The sequence below is a fragment of the Triticum dicoccoides genome, chromosome 6B (genome assembly GCF_002162155.2).
Source record: "Triticum dicoccoides isolate Atlit2015 ecotype Zavitan chromosome 6B, WEW_v2.0, whole genome shotgun sequence".
NCBI lineage: Eukaryota > Viridiplantae > Streptophyta > Magnoliopsida > Poales > Poaceae > Triticum > Triticum dicoccoides.
The window spans coordinates 221315945-221338386 of record NC_041391.1 but is presented as its reverse complement, the minus strand read 5'-3'; the positions used below and the strand labels follow the sequence as shown (position 1 = coordinate 221338386).

Here is a 22442-nt window from a genome sequence, read left to right as displayed (position 1 = left end):
TAGGCCTTTTTTTAGTCCATGGGAGGCGCTTCACGATCGAGGTCGTGACTCTTAACTGTTCTGGAAGGCCCAAATCCATCGCTCCTCTCTTTTAACAATTTACAGCTGGGCTTGGCATGCCACAACCTAGTTTCGATGTGCTGCACCCATCTACCAGCCCGTGAAACCGGATGGATCCCCTGTGTACTTCAAAGATGTAAAATTTTTGGAGAACAGGGAATTCAAATGGCAGGTGCTTATGCTACCCATCAAATAAAAACCAGGTGCCTGAAAATTCATTTTGAAACAAGTGATTCAGCTTTATATCCACGTCAACCCTCGACATGATGGTTGGAAGCAAATGCCAAGTTCATATCGAAAGATCGTTAACAACAATACCAACTTGCAGACGACCAGGTAGTACAAGTACCAATACCAAACTAACTTATAATCTTTTTTGGTCCTGGCCCTAGTGTTCGTCTGGTAGAAAATCTTGCAGAGGACCAGCTCCCGCTCCTTCTCTTGCTCTAGGTCCCCTAGGTGGTACTAGTGCATCACCTAGTTGGTCCTCTACTGTTCGAAGTTCTTGTTGGTGTGCAGCACTAGAACCTTTTTGCTGCCCGTCTGCCGCCCGTTGACCATCCTCGGCAAGGTATTGCTGGTCTTGTACCACATCGCGTGCATTCCGCACTTCGACTATATCTGCAACGCGTCCACGTGCCCCTTTTGAACGCCCTAGAGTTACGCTGGAAGAAATGCTTGCTTAGGCCACTCAGTGTGATACCTGCAGTATTGTCGAATACAGGTTCTAGTATACGTAGTTGGCATTTTCATAACATCTTTGACATGTTGCAATCACTTGTTTCCCTTTTTATTAATAGTCAAATTGTAATTGCTTCATGATACGTCTCCAACGTCTCCAACGTATCTATAATTTATGAAGCATTCATGCTATTTTATTATCTGTTTTGAATGATTACATGCTTTATTATACACTTTTATATTACTTTTGGGACTAACCTATTAACCGAAGGCCCAGCCCATATTGCTGTTTTATTGCCTGCTTCAATATTTCAAAGAAAAGGAATATGAAATGGAGTCCAAACGGAATGAAACCTTCGGGAGCGTGATTTTTGGAAAGGATATGATCCGGGAGACTTGGAGTTCAAGCCAGGGAAGGCTCGAGGAAGCCAGGAGATAGGAGGGCGCGCCCACCCCCTGGGCGTGCCCCTGTCTCCTGGGCCCCTCGAGGCTCCCCTGACCGACTTCTTTCACCTATATAAGTCCACGTACCCTAAAAACATCAAAGACGAAGATAGATCGGGAGTTCCGCCGCCGCAAGCCTCTGTAGCCACCAAAAACCTCTCGGGAGCCCGTTCCGGCACCCTGCCGGAGGGGGAACCCATCACCGGTGGCCTTCTTCATCATCCCGGTGCTCTCCATGATGAGGAGGGAGTAGTTCACCCTTGGGGCTGAGGGTATGTACCAGTAGCTATGTGTTTGATCTCTCTCTCTCTCTCTCTCTCTCTCGTGTTCTCTCTATGGCACGATCTTGATGTATCGCGAGCTTTGCTATTATAGTTGGATCTTATGATGTTTCTCCCCCTCTACTCTCTTGTGATGAATTGAGTTTTCCTCTTGAAGTTATCTTATCGGATTGAGTCTTTAAGGATTTGAGAACACTTGATGTATGTCTTGCCGTGTTTGTCTGTGGTGACAATGGGATATCACGTGCCACTTGATGTATGTTTTGGTGATCAACTTGCGGGTTCCGCCCATGAACCTATGCATAGGGGTTGGCACATGTTTTCGTCTTGACTCTCCAGTAGAAACTTTGGGGCACTCTTTCATGTACTTTTGTGTTGGTTGAATAGATGAATCTGAGATTGTGTGATGCATATCGTATAATCATGCCCACGGATACTTGAGGTGACAATGGAGTATCTAGGTGACATTAGGGTTTTAGTTGATTTGTGTCTTAAGGTGTTATTCTAGTACGAACTCTTGAATAGATTGATCCGAAAGAATAACTTTGAGGTGGTTTCATACCCTACCATAATCTATTTGTTTGTTCTCCGCTATTAGTGGCTTTGGGGTGACTCTTTGTTGCATGTTGAGGGATTGTTATATGATCTATCTATGTTATTATTGTTGAGAGAACTTGCACTAGTGAAAGTATGAACCCTATGCCTTGTTTCCTACCATTGCAATACCGTTTGTGCTCACTTTTATCATTAGTTACCATGCTGTTTTTATAATTTCAGATTACAAATACCTATACCTACCATCCATATTGCACTTGTATCACCATCTCTTCGCCGAACTAGTGCAGCTATACAATTTACCATTGTATTGGGTGTGTTGGGGACACACGATACTCTTTGTTATTTGGTTGCATTGTTGTTTGAGAGAGACCAACTTCATCCTATGCCTCCCACGGATTGATAAACCTTAGGTCATCCACTTGAGGGAAATTTGCTACTGTCCTACAAACCTGTGCACTTGCAGGCCCAACAATGTCTACAAGAAGAAGGTTGTGTAGTAGACATCAAGCTCTTTTCTAGCGCCGTTGCCGAGGAGGTGAGTGCTTGAAGGTATATCTTTAGATCTTGCAATCGAATCTTTTTGTTTCTTGTTTTATCACTAGTTTAGTTTATGAAAGAAAACCAAAAAAATGGAGTTAAGTTTGTCTCATATGCTTCATCTTTTTAATATCTTTCGTGAGTTTGATGAAAAGGAAAATTGTGCTCAAGTGCTAGAAGAAGAAATCTATAGAAAAATCTTTGAATGATGAGCATGATTGCAATGTTGTTAGTATGAACTCTTTGAATATCCATAGTACTAATGATGATTGCACTAGTTATGATGAAAATGTCTCCTATAAGCATGTCGATTTTTGTGGAGAGCATTAGGTTTGCATAGATACACCAAATAGAGAAGATAGATATTGCAAGAGGCATAAGCATGTAGAAACTAAATTGTTGCAAGAAAGGCTAGATAAGAGTGCTGAAAAATTATATTTCCTTGGCCGTACTTGTGAACTTTGCAATGAAAGTGGTCATTTACATCTCCGATGCAAGTTGTTTCATGATCGAATCGTGTCCAAAAATTGTGATGATTTAATTTCCCTTGCACATTATAATGAACTTAGTTTACTTATGGGTTATGAAGAAATAAAACGTTTAACTAAATTTCTTCCAAAATTTGCCTGTTATAAACTTCTTGATTTTGATCTAGAGACAATTTATATGTTTTGTGCGGAGAATTGCATTGAAAATCCTTATATTGCCAATTACCTAAAGAAAAGAAAGCAAATAGAAGATGATGAGAATACTAATGAAAGGGAAGAGACTTCCCAATATCCTCCTATTATTTCTTATGATGAATCAGGTAATGAGGAGGAGCTTTCTATTCAACCAATCTCGTCAATAAGGAGCTCAAAGAGGAAGGTTGAACCCACACATAATGTGAAGAAGAAAAAGAAAAGAAGGAGCAACAAAGGTAGAAAGGTATCCCTCCCAAATGATGTTGCTCCTACTACTCATCGTCATGATAATAATTGCTATACTATTGGTGATATCCATATTTTTAATGATGAGAGTGATTATACTTATGATATGAAAGGGCCCAAGCTTGGGGAAGCTATGTTTGACGAGGATGAAATATTTGAGAATATATTTGCTGAAATTAATGTTTGTCCCAAGCTTGGGGATTCTATGTTTAATGAAGATGATATTTTTAGCATCCCAAGTTTTGATATGCAAAGTTGTTATGATGATAGCATGCCTCTTACCTATGATGATTATATTGATGAAAGTGGGTTTGGAAGAGTGTCAACTTTAGGAAGTAGTGATCCCACTATTTTGGAAGATGTTGAATCTTATTGTGATGAATATGAAAGTGGATTTGTAAGAGTGTCAACTTTATTTAGTGATGATTCCACTATCTTGGAAGAGGTTTCAATCGATTATGATGAGAACGAAGTTGCTACTTATGATGATTATTGTGATGAAACTTATGCTATAAGAAGTAGTGATGATTATATTTATAAATCTTGTCATGATTATGATTACCCTTTTTCTGAACATTACCCTTTTAATATGGAAACAATTTTTAGTGTTCAAGTCTCTTATGATACTCCCACTATTCCGAATGAGAAGAACTTTGCTTATGTGGAGAGTAGAAAATTTTCTATGCTTGTAGATCATGTAAAGAATGCTTTAGGTGCTGATTATATTGTTGAATTCATTCATTATGATACTGAAAATTATTATGAGGGAGGAACATATGCTTGTAGGAATTGCAATAATATCAAGTTTCCTCTCTATGTGGTTAAAATCTTGAAGTTGTGCTTGTTTTGCCTTCCTATGCTAGTTGATTATTGTTCCCATACGTTGTTTGATCACAAAATCCCTATGCATAGGAAGTGGGTTAGACTTAAATGTGATAGTCATGTGCTTCATGATGCTCCCGTTATGTTTCAATTCTTATCTTTTATGTGAGCATCATTGTCATCACCATGCCTAGCTAGAAGGGCATTAAAGAAAAGCGCTTGTTGGGAGACAACCCAATATTTACCCTTACTGTTTTTGTGTGTCCACATGATTATGCTACTGTAGTAATTATGTTTTATAGCTTTTGTTTCAATAAAGTGCCAAGTAAGACCTTTAGGATTGCTTACGGTGATAGTTGTGTTGATCCTGCTGAAAATCAGAAACTTTTGCACCCAGTAAATTAGTTTTGCTAATTCACAAAAACGTGTTTTTGATATGATTCTTTTTGCTCTAGATTGGTACACGAACTTCTTAGGACTTCCCAATTTTGTAGGATTTTTTGAAGTTCCATAAGTATACGTTTGATACAGATTACTACAGACTGTTCTGTTTTTGACAGATTCTATTTTCTATGTGTTGTTTGCTTATTTTGATGAATCTATGAGTAGTATCGGAGGGTATGAACCATTGATAAGTTGGAGTACAGTATATATTACACCAATATGAATTTAGAATGAGTTCATTACAGTAACTAAGTGGTGTTTTATTTTTTTATACTAACGGAGCTTACGAGTTTTCTGTTGAGTTTTGTGTTGTGGAGTTTTCAAGTTTTGGGTAAATATTCGATGGACTATGGAATAAGTAGTGGAAAGAGCCTAAGCTTGGGGATGCCCAAGGCACCCCAAGGTAATATTCAAGGACAACCAAGAGCCTAAGCTTGGGGATGCCCCGGATGGCATCCCCTCTTTCATCCTTGTTCATCTGTAACTTGACTTGGAGCTATATTTTTATTCACCACATGATATGTGTTTTTCTTGGAGCATCATTTTCTTGTGTTAGTATTTGCTTGATGTTATTTATAATAATGTTTTGCATATTTAGGTTCAATAAAAATGTCAAGGATAGCCTTTACCATGCTTATTTTGCAAGTATACATGTTGCTGTTTGAAAACAGAAAGTTTACCACTGTTGCAAAAATTCCCTAGAAAAGTCAGAGAATGGTATAGTGTTGAAACTTTTTTCATATTGAGATCTGTTAAATTTACTACAGTGGAAATTTTATTTTATAATTTTTGGAGTTAGGGAAGTATGATGAATCTTGCATTCTTTACAGACTATACTATTTTGGCAGATTGCTGCTATGTTTGCATTGTTTGCATATGTTTGCTTGTTTAATGATTCTATTTAAGGATAAGAGTATTAAATATGCAGAGGCATTTAGTATACAATGTTGAATAATAATTTTAGTGATTTGTTACAGTAGAAAATGATAAGGTTTTGCATTGGTTTGTACTAACCTATCTCACGAGTTCTTGTTGAGTTTGGTGTGGATGAAGCTTTTGATAAATAGAGAAACCATGATATGAAAGGAATTAAGGAGACATAAAAGTTCAAGCTTGGGGATGACCAAGGCACCCCAAGATAATATTTCAAGAAGTATCAAGAATCTAAGCTTGGAGATGCCTCGGTAGGCATCCCACCTTTCTTCTTCAACAACTATCGGTTAGTATCGGTTGAGCCTAAGTTTTTGCTTCTTCACATGAGTTGTGCTATCCTTGCAATGTTATTTTATTTTGTTTTTCTAGCTTTTTGAATACAATACCAAGATCTGAATTTCTTTAATGAGAGAGAGTCTTCACATAGTTACATAATTATTTAGCTACTCATTGATCTTCACTTATATCTTTTTGGAGTAGTTTGTCATTTACTCGTGTGCTTCACTTATATCCTTTGAGTAAATGGTTGAATGAGTTGAAAGTCATAAATATGAAATTATATATGTTTCATTTCCTTATCCTTTGGGGAGTAATGACTTCACATCTAAGAAGTAGAGGTTGTAAATTTATTGGTCATTTAAACAATTCATGAAAGAATATTGAAGAGAGATTTCACTTATAATACTATCTTAGACATCTTTTATTATTGTGAGCACTCATTAAGTATGACATGCTAAAGAGTTGATGTTGGACAAGGAAGACAACATAATGGGTTATGTTTTCTCACATATCAGTTAAAGTATATTGTCATGGATCATTCAAACATGTTGAGCTTGCCTTTCCCCCTCATGCTAGCCAAAATTCCTTGCACCAAGTAGAGATACTACTTGTGCTTCCAAATATCCTTAAACCCAGTTTTTGCCATGAGTGTCCACCATACCTACCTATATGCGGTATTTACCTACCGTTCCAAGTAAATTTGCATGTGCCAAACTCTAAACCTTCAAATAATAATCTGTTTTGTATGCCCGAATCGCTCATGTAGCGACTAGGGTCTGTCAGTATCTTCCATGATATGTGGGTTATTCTCAAGATGAGTGGACTCCGCTCATCATTCACGAGAAAAATGGCTGGTAACGGGGATGCCCAGTCCCATGATCAAAAGATCAAAATCAAATAAAAAATAATTGCAAACAAAACTCCCCCAGGTTTGATGTTAGTTGGAGGCACGTTGTTTCGGGCAAGCCATGGATTGATGATTGTTGGTGGAGGGGGAGTAAAAACTTTTACCATTCTATTTGGGAACCGCCTATAATGTATGTAGTATGGAAGATATTGGGTACTTTTGGTTGTTATGTTGACAATGAGATCATACCTCTCAAAATTATTTATCTCTATTTCAAAATTGAGCTCTGGCGCCTCTGCAAATCCCTGCTTCCCTCTGCGAAGGGCCTATCTTTTACTTTTATGCAAGAGTCAAGGTGATTTTCACCTTTCCCTTTTTCATTTTATCCTTTGGCAAGCACCTCGTGTTGGAAAGATCCTGATATATATATATATATATATATATATATATATATATATATATATATATATATATATATATATATATATATATATATATCCAATTGGATGTAAGTTAGAACGAACTATTATTGTTGACATCACCCAAAGGTGAATACGTTGGGAGGCAACACTATAAGCCCCTATCTTTCTTAGTGTCCAATTAAAAATCCTTAACCATTTTTATTGCGTGAGTGTTAGCAATTGTAGAAGACTATATGATAGTTGAGTATGTGGAGTTTGCTAAATCAAAGATCTGACATAGACCCTTCCTGAAAATAAGATGAATTGCAATTGTTTGATGACTAAGAATGAAGTTTGCTAGTTTTCAAGAAAGTTTATGATCTATGCTTTAACATGTGAATAGCTTGCTACTTGATCTTGAGAAGTTTTATGAGATGAACTACTGTTATGACATATAATCATGCTAGAAAAGGTGATTGAAATTATCATTGATCAAACTTGTATCACTATCTCTTCGCGGAACTAGTGCACCTATACAATTTACCATTGTATTGGGTGTGTTGGGGACACAAGAGACTCTTTGTTATTTGGTTGCAGGGTTGTTTGAGAGAGACATCTTCATCCTACGCCTCCCACGGATTGATAAACCTTAGGTCATCCACTTGAGGGAAATTTGCTACTGTCCTACAAACCTGTGCACTTGCAGGCCCAACAACGTCTACAAGAAGGTTGTGTAGTAGACATCACTTCACTAGGTCTGCATCTAAAAAGAAAAATAGAGCTATAAACAAAGGAATATGTTTGTGCAAGTAGACACCCATCGGTGTCTCACCTGGAAGTTTCTCAGGATGGTTATAGCATATGCCGTGCTCGCTGTCGATGGTTGGTATGAACAAATCGATGAGAGGGTGAGATCTCACACTGTCAGCACTCATTTTCGCCTTAAGGTGCTCGATCAGCTTCTGATCCGTGGGATCAAACTTGACACCAGTCGGCAACACCAGCCAATCCTTCTTGAACTTGCATCAGTTAATTCGAGTTATATGGTACTCAATGTATGATCAATCGACTGTTTTAAGTGAATGATGAAAGATTTCGGCAGATAAGTGATACTCCAAATCTGAAGTCCACAATACCCGAACACGCCGCCGGGACTCTTATGTCACCTCACACACAGCGTGTTGTCACGTCAATTCAATGTGAGGACATGATGAATAATTTGACCGATGTATACTAGTACTACTACTGTACTACTTACTAGTCGTATTTAGTGTCACATTTTAACCATAGGTTTAAGTAACAAAAGTTCAATGCATGCCACTAAAAATTATACCATTAGAAACTATGTTGAAATACGAATCAAACGATATAATTTTTTGTGACATGCATTAATATTTAGTTAGTTAAATTTATGGTTAAAATTTGACACAAATTACGAAGGGGACCAATAAACCAGGAGAGAGGTAGTAGTACGAGTAGCACAATATATGGTATAGAGGACTAGTACAAATTTTAAAATGGAGTAAGAAGTTACAAGGTTGTGCGACATACTTTATAGGCTACATGAGTAATACAAAATATAATTCCCATTAGACAACACTTTCACTAACAAGTACACACTTGAAACCTAATTGATATATACATATATATATATATATATATATATATATATATATATATATATATATATATATATATATATATATATATGGGCTATTCTGTTACGCGTAACAGAATATTATTCTGTTACCCTACTTGAACTGATGAATTCAACCGGTTGAACTGATGAAATTCGAACGGTTGAACTGATGCTTTCTGTTTCTGTTAAAAATCGTCTTCTTTAGTTCAATTTTTTTTGCAATTTTTTGTGTCAAAATGGGGCGTGTAATATATCATTGAAAAGCACTTGACATCTACATTACAATCTTATAATTTGTTTTTGCAAAAAAATTGTGCTTTAAGAGCAGTTTTGAAAAAATTGTTTTTTTCAAAACCGAAAACACAAATTGTATTTTGGACTTAATTTTCAACCAATTTATCAGAATTGAGCAAATGAGATGGCGTTGGAAAGCTTGTGAAAATCCGCATCTTCCATATATCTACTATTTTTTCAAATTCTTTTTGATTTAAAAGTAATTTGAAAAATGGTGAAATCCTGGGCGAAACGTATTTTCGCTGTTTCTTGCAAACGCTTTGTCGGATTGACGCAAATGACACGGCATTGGAAAGCTATGGAAAATGCGCAACTTTGGCGTATAGAAAGTTTTTTCTAATTCCTTACTCTTTAAATACGAATTCAAATACGGTTAAAGCTGGTTTTGAACGCGATTTTGTTAAAAAGTTTATTGAAATGGGGCAAATAATATACCATTGGAAAGCTACCGAAAATGCAAAACTTAGTCATGTTGAACATTTTCTCAAATTCGCAATCGATTAAGCGTAATTTTGAATACGGCAAGACATATCCTGTTGTTTTCCCGTCTGAAAAACAGAGTAGTCGTACTGATATATGTATGTGTTTATATTGAGCTATTTTTTGTAGAGTAATTTTGAATTGCTCTGAAAAAAGAGTACTTGTACTGATGTTTGCATGGGTTTGTACTAAGCGTGTTTTCACTAACTAGACTCTGCTCTGTTTTTGGGTAATGTTTTTTGCTCGTAAGTTTTCAACGGTTTACTTTATCGTCGCCCCTGTACTTGCATGGTTTGTATCATCGAACTGAATGATTTTTTTTCAGAAAGAAGATGTTTTTTTATTCTTTTTTTAATACTAAACATTTTCTACAACGATGTTCTAGACTTCTCTTATTTTACGACTTGTACTTTTACCATTTGAATTGCATGGGGTTTCTTTTTGTTTGAACTTTTACAATTTAAACTCATGTGCTAGTAATACATGAACTCTCCACTACAATTCTTCTGTCAATCTGTGGACATCACCAAAATAGAAAGGGACAAATAGAAGGATAGCAGAGAGAGCACTAGTAATACATGAACTCCTTATTTTTTCCTCGGTGAAATTGGCTAAGGGTTCGTTTTTCGTTCGAACTTACCACGTTTATCAGTTTGAACCTTTTAAAATTTGCCAAGAATTTGAACTATTCACCACCAGCACAAACGAGCGAGAGAAGCAACAGGTGTACTTACTGGTTAGTAATACATGAACGCCTAGGTATGTGTACATGACCTCAGAACATAAACTTCATTGAGCACTTGAAACACATAACATACAAGAATGAGGTGCGAAGCTACGAATGCTGATGGATCAACACTTCAGATTTTGCAAGCACATAACAGTTCAATGTCAAAAGAACATCCAACATCCACAAACTTTATAGGGGATACGCTTAAGTTCAACTTGTAAATACAAGTTGTGTAGCCCTCGTCAGCAACACAAAAATCTGTAGAAAAATGTACCCGTTTTCATGGGCATATCAACAAGTATGTTCAGAGCAAAATGTCTTCTGCCCTTCTCCACAGAGAAACCACTCGAGTTCCTCTTCTTTTTCTCCTCGATGAGCCACTTAGACTTGAATTCATACTGGCTCTCCACATCCAACAGCTTCCATGAGACGAAGTTGTGGTCGAGAGGCCACAGGCTTGGGTGTTTCCTCATCAACTCGTGCATCGTCCTGGGATGCGTTTGAGGTGAGACGCCCGCAAGACCACACACAGACAACACCAAAACGCCAAGCATGGCCGCGACCATGCACGCACGAACACAACACACACATATGCGCTGTGAGCGACTCAATGAAGACGTGCATCTACATGGTCACATGGTTGCGCATGGAAGGTGCATCCCACAGTCGGCGGTGGTCCACACAGGGGATTGAGGGAGCAGTTCGAAGGCGGGGAATCAACAAGGTCGCAACAGGAAATCAGCATGGCAGCGGCAACATATTCAGACCTGTCAATTGTTAAGACAAACATGAGAGTTCAGAGCAAACTTCTGGTTTAGTATCAACATATTCAGAGTGAACTTAGCTGCCCATATTATAGCATGAGTTCATGGCAGAAAAAGGTGATACTCAAGATATTGAACTAAACTAAAATTATATATTGAACTTAACTAAAATTATATATTGAACTGAAACAAAATAAGAATTAAACAGAAAATTATATATTGTGGAGTAACACACACAAACCGAACCATGGGCAAGAGTGTGAGGATCCATGAACCTGCCCCGATGATGTTTTTGAACTTTATTTTTCTGTTAACCGCATGTGTGAGGATCAACAAGAAATATATTGAATAAAAATCCATGAGAAAGAAACTTACAACAAATTCAGGCCCAGTCAGTCCCACTGCTACCTGTGCTGCAGAGAACATGATTATAAAGCAGATGGTAACTCATCAATTTTTCTTTACGATATATCTAAACTTACAGAATTTTTTAACTTGCACTGACGATACTTTAGGTGATATATCTAAACTTTACAGAATTTTGAAGAAACTTGCTGCAAATCATTACTTATTTAGGTGATATATCTAAACTTATAGAGTTCTGAAACTTGCACTGACGATATTTCTGCACACACACCAACTATTCTGTGATTTTTCATGGACTGATGATAGATTACACACCGAACTAATACTATGTCTGGTACAAAAATTCTCTATCACGTAGTTGGACGGACTCTCTTCGCAGTGGTGTACGGCCTAGGGTGGCAGAGGTGAACAGCCTGTGCGCTGAGGCGGCGGAGGGTGACGCCAGATGTTAATATATAAATTGATGTTAATTGCAGGTTTTTGGGAATGAGGATTCATGTTTTGTAACTAACTAAAAGTTCTAAATATGTGTACTGCTCCATAAGAAATGTTATTACTGCATATGCCCAAACTATTTTAGCTTCTATTTGACAACAAAGAAACATCAAAAAGGATTATTTAAGTTCTTTTAGGCATATAAACAAATAGCTTGAGAGCAACATGAATAGTACAAGTTTTCCAATGCAAACTGAACAATGTTTACCAAGCATAAGAACAAAAAAAGCATAAGAACTAGTATGATTGGAAAAATATTTCAGATTTGTCTGGTGGTTCTCCATTCTCATTGATCATGAAGAACTTGTACTGAATTACATTGGCATATTTATACCAATCAAATTCAAGAATTTAAGAATGGTGGTGCTCAGCGAAGAGTTCAGAGAGGAAATTAACCAAAGTAGAGAGCAAATAAATTATGGATCCCTTTAGAGCTACCGGGAGAACTAGTGTTTGAATGTACCATAAGTCAAATAGGACTGAGCCAGCATATGTCCCAGCTGGACCTGAGCCTGGGTGTTAAGATGCAAATGGCCATCTTGGAATGGCAACCCCATTGCGTCGACAAACCTCACGTTCTGAAGTTTTAATCCCTTCTGAGCTTCCCTTACGACTTTGGTATACTGCCCAAGCCCGGATGCCAGCCCAACCTGAAACATCAAAAGATCGATGATCATGAGAAGTGAGCATATCAACATCATTACTGTCTAGAACTAGTGTTGTGCTTTCTGCAGAGCTACATTGAAAAAATTAATTGCTGTAAGTATAGGCAAAGGACAGTGTTCCAAATTTAGATACTTCCATGTATAAACCTTGCTGCTTTGCATTTGAGGTACTCGGCTAACCTTGACGTACCCAATTTGGGAGATGCAAGCTGCAACCAAAAGTCCAAAACAGGACTTTTATTCTGCAACTAAATAAGACCTGCCCTATGTTTTTCTGCTATTACACTATCAAACCTTTTAATCAAAACGTCTCTGAACTTTAAGCCTCAATCTTCCTTCAACTGTAATTTTCATTTTCCCAACAAACTAGCACAGTAACCACAAAAGCAAAGCAATCTTTCTCATGTGTGCTGCTTGGTGTCCAGCATGGCAAAACACGAGTAGCATACCTGGAGTTCCCACCGCGGCCGGAAGCAGAGATCCATTTGGTGTGCTCTTGACAAGAAGCCCCCTATTTTGATAAAAAAATATGAGATCAAGGCTTCGGTATGGATAACTAAATTGGTAGCAATGTAGAGTCAACATCTTTTTGTTTTCAATTTTTTCCCTAAACTTATTAAGTTTCTATGTACGAACGTACAAACTTTCTAAGCATGAACTTGTTTTTTGGTATTACAAACAGTTCTCTGCATTACAACAAACACCTTTAAAAGATAGCAAAATGGCACATGGATTCAAAATGAACTCAAACAGAAACAATTCAGTAGTAACATTCCTGGAGACATTGCAAGTTCTGAACTGAACCTCCGGGTGTTCAAAGTTTTGAACTGCACCTCTTTTCGAAGCTGAGAGAAAAAAATTCCACGGGGTTGACAGGGGTGTTATCGCATGGGGTCGTTGGGCGGCCTTGGACAGGGACTGGTGGTGGTGAACGGCCTCAGGTGGCGGAGTTGAACGGCCTGCGTGGTGAGGCCGCGGAGGGCGACGCCGGAACATGGGCCACACATGGCGCATTGCCGCGAGAAGTGGTCATATCGCCGGCAGGAGGCGCGGGGACGCGAGCACGTCCTTGGGAGGAGGCGCGTCATGCCTAGCGACTGTCGAGGTGTCGGGGGTGAATTAGAGCAGCAACACTTATGTTTTTGATTGCCTTGGCACAACAAGATAGTACATCTAGCAATCTAGGCCAAATAAAATCCATAGATTACAGATTGACCAAACCAAAAATCTATGTACTGAACTTATGTATCTATACACTTGACTCCTTTATGTTTTATCTTATAGAGAAATACTGAGCAAAATCTGAACATGATCACATTACCACAAGGAGGTAAAAGACACACTCAAATTTTAGGATTTTTCTATAACATTTTGCATGCTATATTTTAACAAAACAAGAACACCAAAGCCTCTTTCTTACGATGCTTGTGGTCGCCGTGAGCACGCAGCATGTAGGATCAGTCTCTCGGTGGCGCAGGCATAGGATACCCGTTAGAGAAAGATTACTTGCTGAAGGCCACCATATTTTCCTACAGTAAGACATAGGAAAGATAATATATAAAGCCCATTACAGAAAGAATCAGCAGTCCAGTTTTAAACAAAAACATTTTACTTGAACTGAAAGCAATGATTTTTTTCAAACTTTTGGGTGAGGGCGTGGTGCTCTAATCCATTTTGTCATATCTAAACCTCCATTTTTTGGTGACCAAAACTGATGCATAACAGCACAAGTGCATAATTGTTCGTAGGCATAAGAACAAATACGTAGAGTGCACATATGATATTTTAGGATTTCATCAATAAATTAAAGTTTATGAACTGAAAAGAATGCAAAAGGTGAACTGAAAATCAAATAAAAGTTGTATCCTATATAGTTCAAGGTCAAAAGAACAACACAGGGGGAACGATGGCAGGGATGTGTGCACCTGCTGGGGTAGGGGACGCATACGGGAGCCCAAGGTGCGGGCGAAAGGTGGCTTGACACAGTCGGCCTGGGAGCTGTGACGGTGAACGGCCTGGGGCGGCCGGGTTGGACTGCTGATAGCAGCAGCGAACCCAACGGCCTGGCCACACCGGGATGAGTGGCAACCAGGAGGTGGAGGGGCATGTCCACGACAGTGAGATTGAAGGACCTGTGGTTGCAGTGTTGAACTGCATGTACACGGCGGTTGAGCGATAGCAGCTCATGAATCTGGTGCGGGGCGACAGCCATGATACCGGTTGTGTTGCGGGCGGCGGCGGGATCTGGGAAGGAGGCAGCGTCCGGCGGGGCAGGGAAAGGAGATGGCGACCGGCGACGTCGGGAAGGGAGGCTTCGTACGGCGGCGCCGGGGAGGAAGGCGGCGTCCGGCGGCACGGGGCAGGTAGGCGGCGTCCGGCGGCACGGGGGAGAGAGGCGGCGTGTGGCGGCGCGGGGGAGGGAGGCGGCGTCCGGCGACGCGGGGGAGCGAGGCAGTGTCCGGCGGCACGGGAGAGGGAGGTGGCGGCCGACGACGCGCGGGAGGGAGTCGGCGGTTGGCTCGCGCGAGGGTGGAGGTGGTGGGCGCTCGGGACGGAGACAGGTCGTGGGGGTTGACCAGGCACGAGGATCCTCTACTGTTCGGCAGCCTGCCGTTCTACCACTGACATGTGGGCCTGTGGGAAACCTGGCCCACATGTCAGCGGCCCAACGTCACCTAGCGCACGGCAGAGGAGCCGTGTCCGTTGACCAGATGCAAGAGGTTGCGGTGGGATCGCCTCTATATAGGGCGCCAGGGTAACAGAATATTATTTTGTTACTAGTAACAAAATAGCACTGTCCTATATATATATATGTATAAATATATGTATATATACATATATGTATATATATATGGCTTCTGCACAACATCTCCATCATCATTATCAGTACATCCTACGCAGGTGAGTTAGGATGCACTTGATCCCAGAAAGGTATCTACCCTTCAAACCAGAGGAGTGCTTCAAACTAACAACAATACATAATATCCAACAAAAGAGGGTCATGCTATAGCAGCAGGATACATAGTTTTTAGTAGTTGGTTAGGGCTGTTCTGGTTGGACCTGGATTCGTGGTGGTTTCATTAATGAAATCGAAGGGGGAGCCCCCCTCTTTTGCTCAAAAAAATGGCTCAGTCTAGATATCAGTATGAATTAAGTTGTGCATATTTGCTGTGTTGTTGGCATGAACCACATCACCGCATGTCCGGTATGCAAAAGCCATCAATTGCATGGAAGCTTGATGCCTTTCACACACTGAAGATTATCTGGCAACAAGCTGTGTCGACGAATCTCTGGATATGGTGATTCATGAAAGCCATTGTATGATGTGTAAACACAGTTCCTCCTAGCGAATGGAAGTTGCATAGCACGGTAATCATCGCCGGTGATATGATCGATGATTGGTTGGATGATCGGATAACTGAGCCCGAGGAACATGGAGTGGTTGCCGAGGCTGTAAACCCGCCTGTAGTTGAATACGCCTGGCCCAATGGAGCTGGGATCTTTCTCGAACACGAAGCATCTATAGCCATCACAGTCACGAACGCCTCAGGCATTGTACTGCATGTGGTTCAATGTAATGGTTTGGTCAATTCGATACGTGCGAATGAGCATCAAATGACCGCAGTCAGTTGAACGAGCGATAAACCACCACCCATCGACTGGTATGATTCCAGGTCCTGGAATCATGAAGGCCAGCGCATTTGCGTCAGCTGCAACAAATCAAATTGGAGACCAAAAGGACAAAAATATACAATGTTTAGAGTATGTGTGGAATTAAGATTATTATAACAGTGACACATATTATAGACAAAGAATTGCAATGTCGTGGTCATAATCATACCCCAAGTTGAAAAAAAGCCAATGGCTTTCATATTCTAGCAATATGTCATGGTTCAAACATCATGTAACAATGAGAGAAAACATCTATGATAGGGCCTACTCATATTCTACGATAGCACTTACTACTGTTCTCATATCAATTCTACGCAATAACATGCGTTGTTATAAAAATCTTGGAAATGATTGTACTCATAATATCTATTCTAACAATCATTAGATGCCAATTATTCTCATATCAACTCTAACAATAACATGTGTGGTCATAAAAATCTAGGAAATGAGAGGAACATATAGCAATGATGTGGTTATAGACATACTATCTATTCTAAATTTGTAACAATCAACAGGCAGTCGTATTTATAAGGTAAAGATGAGATGAGATAGAACAATTACACGATGATAGATTCCACTAGTATAGGCAGCCAATCTGTGCGTCGACCGCGTAAACGATGCCATCGTGCACTATAGCATCAGACTGAATTGTTGGCTCAACAGGATTAACGATGAGCCATAACCATGTATGGCGACCGGATTCCAGATAGACTAATCCCATGTTGCACTAGGCAATGAGCTTGTAATCAATGTAGTCTTCTGATGGTGTGGGCACTTCGCAGATTACAACCTTCAACAAACAGAGGTCGAGTCAAAAGCTCGACGCGTCTCGTGCGTAGTAGGCAGGAGTGTCCGGCGGGCCGCGAGGCTCGATTGTGGCGGTAGCCAATGATGGAAGGGTGATCTCTCGCTGGGTGTAGATATCCACGAGACACCACAGACTACAAGATTGGTGGATGAAGACGATCCAGTTGGCCTTCATGCCCGCCCAGTAGTGGCCGCACATGAAGGACAGGTGGACGAGTAGTGGTAGCATGTCGAGGGGCACCACGGCAACCTCCGTAGGATCGTCAAGTCGGTGTCTGGGCCACCTACGAGGATTGGGCATCTGCAAGCAGGGTGTCTTGAAAAGGGCCGGCCGGTTGGAGGCAAGTAGATGGTAAAAAGACACCGAGCATGCAGCTAGATGGACGGTGCTAAGCAGGTCCCTACGATTACAGATCTGCTCCAAGAGAACATCGGGGAGGGAATTCCAATCGCGACTCTGCATGCCAGTTAGTTCTGCCATAGGGTTTTTAGGGCGCTGAGTGATTGGGGTTTTCGGTGCCTGCGAGCCAGCAGGGAAGTGGATTCGGGCGAGCGAGCGAAGAAGATGGCGTGTGTGGCCGAGCAGTGAGCGGGGGGATATGGTACGCTCGAGCTACCAAGGAAGATGTCACGGGCGGGCGAGCAGTGAGCGGGGGGAAATGGTGTGCGGCCGACGATGGGGAAGAGGGGAGGAAGAAGAAGAGAGGAGGAAGGAGAGTGAAAGAATGGGAAGAAAGTGCATTAAATCTCAATTCTACTAGTACTACTACCAGGATATACCGTCCTTCGGAGTGTAAATAGTTACACCGATGACATGTGGGTCTACCTCAAGAGGGCCCATATGTGAGTTAATGGAGGAGAGAGGTGCGTAGGCGTATTTGCAGAAGCATGCTCCACTAGAAAACATGATGCCAGTACTAGGTAAGGCTGATTTAGTAACACCAACACGCTGGTTTAGCTTATTAATTAAGTGTCCCATCTGCTGCAGCGTGTATTATCACTTCACTGTGAAGACTAGTTGAATAGTTCTTTCTGACCGAGATGGGAAATAATGGATCGCCAAGACTTCCTATCTATAGTATCCCTATGCCTCTACTCTCATCATGTCCAACAAGATGAAATATTGGCCAAGGCACCCGGCGCCAATAATGTAGGAGTACTAGTAGTATTTTGTGTCAAACTTTGACCATCTATTTAACTAATAAAATGTTAATGCATTTCACCAAAAATCATATCACTGGATTCGTATTTGAACATAGTTTTTAATGGTATAGTTTTTTATGACATGTATTGACACTTTGTTAGTTAAATTTACGGCCAAAATTTTACACTGAGTACGAAGGGGGCCATTAAACCAGGACGGAGGTTTATATATAGGTCAATAAAAAATCATCAACCAAGGTAGTAGTAAATGATGAGTGCCCGAAGAATTTTTTTTCTGAAAGTACTCAATAATGGGCTCGTTTTCCTCAAGAAAGTTGTGTTTACGTACGTATTAATTGGAATGCATGCGTGAGGAACAAACGGCCAGAAGTTTTACACGCATTGGTGAGTTTTCTCTTAATTCTTGCATGCAACGTTTTAATGAAGCTTGAAATATGAACATGTCAATGGGAGGGAGTAAAAGTCTCATGCATGCATGCAACATGCAACACTCACACGTACACATGCACGCACGCAACACTCACGCATCCATGCGGCACACAACACACACCGCAGCACACACGCTCATGCTCAAGTGCTCAACCTACTCCCTCTGTCCGTGAAAGACTGTACATATAGAGATTTACACATTGACCAAGAGGAACTGGAACTTCATGGCATAATTAATGCCCAAAAATAGCAGACTTATGTGTGCATGCGACCATTGAGAGAACAAGATTAAATGAAGGTTGTTGCATGCTGTAATTAAGGATAGACATGTAGCCTATAGCTAGAGCACAAGTTGATGCATTAATTAATCAATATAGATTAGATTAAAGGCTAAGTGCATTAGAAGTGTAGATGTACACTCTTTGTTGGAAAAATTTCTAATGCTAGATGTATAGTTTTTCATGGACGAAGGGAGTACACGTGCATGCACTCACATACAGAACTAGGGTGGTTCGCGCACAAGGGTTGGACTCCTGTCACGCCTGTGTAAAGTTTTGTTTAACAAATTTCTTTGCTCTACCAACTGACAGATGGGACCCAGAAATTAGGTGTCAATTTTTTAACCAGTCAACAAAGTGCCACGTCGAGTATGTGGCCGGTCAGTAGGGTGCAACACTACAGGAATCTGCTACTTTGCCACCAGCCACGGCCGACGGCGAAGGCATGGATGGCGGACGACAAAAGGTGACGGCAACGTATGGGACGGCTAAGAGTTGCGTTGCCGTCTGCTTCGGCCAGCTGACGGCAAAGGGGCCTTTGCCATCAGCAGTGGACGTCAAAGAAGACGGATGGCAATAAATGCGTTGTTACTCCATTAGCTGGTTAACGGCAGGCCTTTGCCGTCCGCTATGGACGGCAAAGCCTTTGCCGTCAGCCACTGTTGGCAAACTGACCAAATTGGTCAGCCTCCTAGGAAGCACAGTTGCCTGCCACGTGGCATCTTTGCCGTCCGCTGCTGATGGCAAAGATCTCTTTGCCGTCGGTGGCAGACGACAAAGATCCTGCATATTGTCTCCTTTTTTCTGTTTTTTTACTCCAACAATTTTCACAGCAAATATATATCACATATCCAGCACATAAGTTTCATATCGCATATCCAGCACATAAGTTTCATATCACATATCACATCAGTTTCATCCATACATTTTGTTCATACATAAGCAAGTTCCATCCATACACATTGTTCATACATAAGCAAGTTCCATGATAGCAAGCTAGATACAATGCAAAGTTTCATCAAAGGAAAGGCAAGCACTCCATCATAGCAAGCTAGCTTCCATGAAGTCATTGAAATCTGCAAAATGGTAAATAAGAAAGTTAGGAATAGGTGACTAGAACAAAAAGAAGACTAGAACAAGAAGTATATGTCATTTATGAGCTAACTGAGGTGAAGGGCATCGTTTTTGAGCTAAGTAAGGTGAAATGGATCGTTTTTGAGCTAACTTAGTTGAAATGGGTCGTTTATGACCGAACTTAGGTGAAATGGATCATTTAAGAGCTAATTTAGGTGAAATGGATCGTTTTTAGCTAACTTAGGTGAAATTGATGGTTTAGGAGCAAATCTAGGTGAAATGGGTCATTTTGGAGCTAACCTACGTGAAATGGGTCATTTTGGAGCTAACCTACGTGAAATGAGTCATTTTGGAGCTAACCTAGGTGAAATGGGTCATTTTGGAGCTAACCTAGGTGAAATGGGTCTTTTTAAAGCTAACGTAGGTAAAATGGATCATTTACGAGCTAATCTACTAAAATCGGATTTTAGAGCTAACTTGGATAAATTGGATCACTTGTAAGCTAACTAAGGTAAAATGAGTCATATTAGAGCTAACTTAGGTAAAATGGATCGTTTATGAGCTAACTAAGCTAATTATGCAATTTTTGACATAAGTAACCTAAGTACATATCATTTTAGAGCTAACATAGGTAGAATGGATGGTTTTGGAGGTCAGTAAGCATATTAAGTCATTTTGGAGGAAAAGAAGCTAACTCTAGGTCATTATGGTAAGCATATTGGATGAAATAAAGCTAAGTCTAGGTCTTTATGCATTTGTTAAGCAAAACACTAGAGAAACTTACCGTGACCAGGGAGATGTAGGAGCGGGCTGGCTCGTGCCGGTAGCTGGAGAAGGATCGTGCGATGCGTTTCTGGAGTTAAGCTGCACCAAAGATCATTTCCAATGTCTCGTTAGCATGATGACACTCAAATGTTAAGACTAGCAAGTAATTTCCATTCAAATTAAACTCACCGTGGTCTCAGGAGAAATCTCTGGATCAATGGCTATGGAGCCACGGGACCTCCCGCCACTAGATATCATCACCTGCTCTGGATTGTAGGGGATCTGGCTCGGGTTAAACTCCTCCCCTTTCCTCGCCTTCCCCTTGACTTGCTTGTAAGAGGCAGTGTGGGCCATGGCATACAGGTCGTACCCCTCTGGCACCTTATCCGTCTTATTGTAGCATGCCTGAAAGAGAGAAACAAAGTAAATTAGTAATTAAAGGGCTCAAGCTAGCATGATGAATGAATTGCATTAATCATGAAGCAAACCACATTACCCAATTCCGCCCGAACTGATATAAGCTGGAGCTACCTTGATGGTGTGGCACACCTTCAATTTGGGCACGTTTGTCCTTGGCCTCAGTCGGCTCCCCTTCCATCTTTCAACACCTGCCATGACAAAGAGTAAACGAAATTAGTACAACATAAAAAAATACCAACATGAATAATAATATGTATATCACTTAAGTGTATCATCATCAAGTACAACATAAAAAAATTGAATACCTGACACTACTAATAATCTCGATCAGTATCATCAATAAATGCATAATCATCATCATCACTATAATCAATGATGGGCTCATAGGGTTTAGTGGCATCAACATGTGGAAGTCCACCTTTATGTAATCGGTCAAGCATTGAGAGGTCGTCCACAGCAGTAACCTCTTCTTGTTCCGGCTCTTCTTGTTCCTCCTCTGGGGTGATGTGGGATTCACTATCGCTGTCTACTTCAATGTTTTGGGGTGAAGTATACCGGTTCTTGAAACACTTTTTGGAAAGACGTGTCTCTTGGAAGAATTCTCCTTCATATGTGTCTGGGTTAATGTGAGGTTCATAATCTTCTTCCTTTGGGGGAGATAGTCTAGCACGTGGCGGCACTTCATAAACGACATCCCAACCTTTCAGATTTGGATTAGTTTGGCAGGCCCAGGGTAGATAGAATACTTGGGTCGCCTGTTGAGCCATAATATAGACATTAGGAACATCTAAATGGGTGCTTTGGTTGATTTCAACTAGCCCTATATGTTCATGAGTCCTTCTAGTCTCCTTCGGCTGAAACCAATAACATTTGAAGACTACGACATTCGGTGGGTTTTCACCATAGAATAGAAGTTCATAAATTGCTTCAACTCTCCCATAATACTCGGTACCTCCTTCGCCGATAATAGATACACAACAATTTGTAGACTTTCCGTCGGTCATAGATAGCTCTTTGCCATAGGTACGAAAACAATACCCGTTGATGTCGTATTTGTCAAATGAACGGACCTTATAGTCAAAACCATTAGCGACTTGTCTCAATTCGGCGTCCATAGACTCTGAATTAGCCTACAAGTTTAATATGAAAGGATTGTTGCATTACGCACAAATTAGCGAATGAAA

General features: G+C 40.5%; 1 protein-coding gene across 1 annotated transcript; it reads right to left on the bottom strand.

Moving 5' to 3' along the window:
* Positions 1-10505: 10505 nt before the first annotated feature.
* On the bottom strand, positions 10506-15157 carry LOC119322211 (probable carbohydrate esterase At4g34215). Its single transcript, XM_037595708.1, has 6 exons — positions 14575-15157; positions 14070-14178; positions 13099-13160; positions 12448-12634; positions 11499-11536; positions 10506-11126 (listed from the first exon to the last, which is right to left on the bottom strand). The coding sequence occupies exons 2-6, from the start codon at positions 14098-14100 to the stop codon at positions 11121-11123; spliced, it is 324 nt and encodes a 107-aa protein (XP_037451605.1). The 5' UTR covers positions 14101-14178; positions 14575-15157; the 3' UTR covers positions 10506-11120.
* Positions 15158-22442: the final 7285 nt, after the last annotated feature.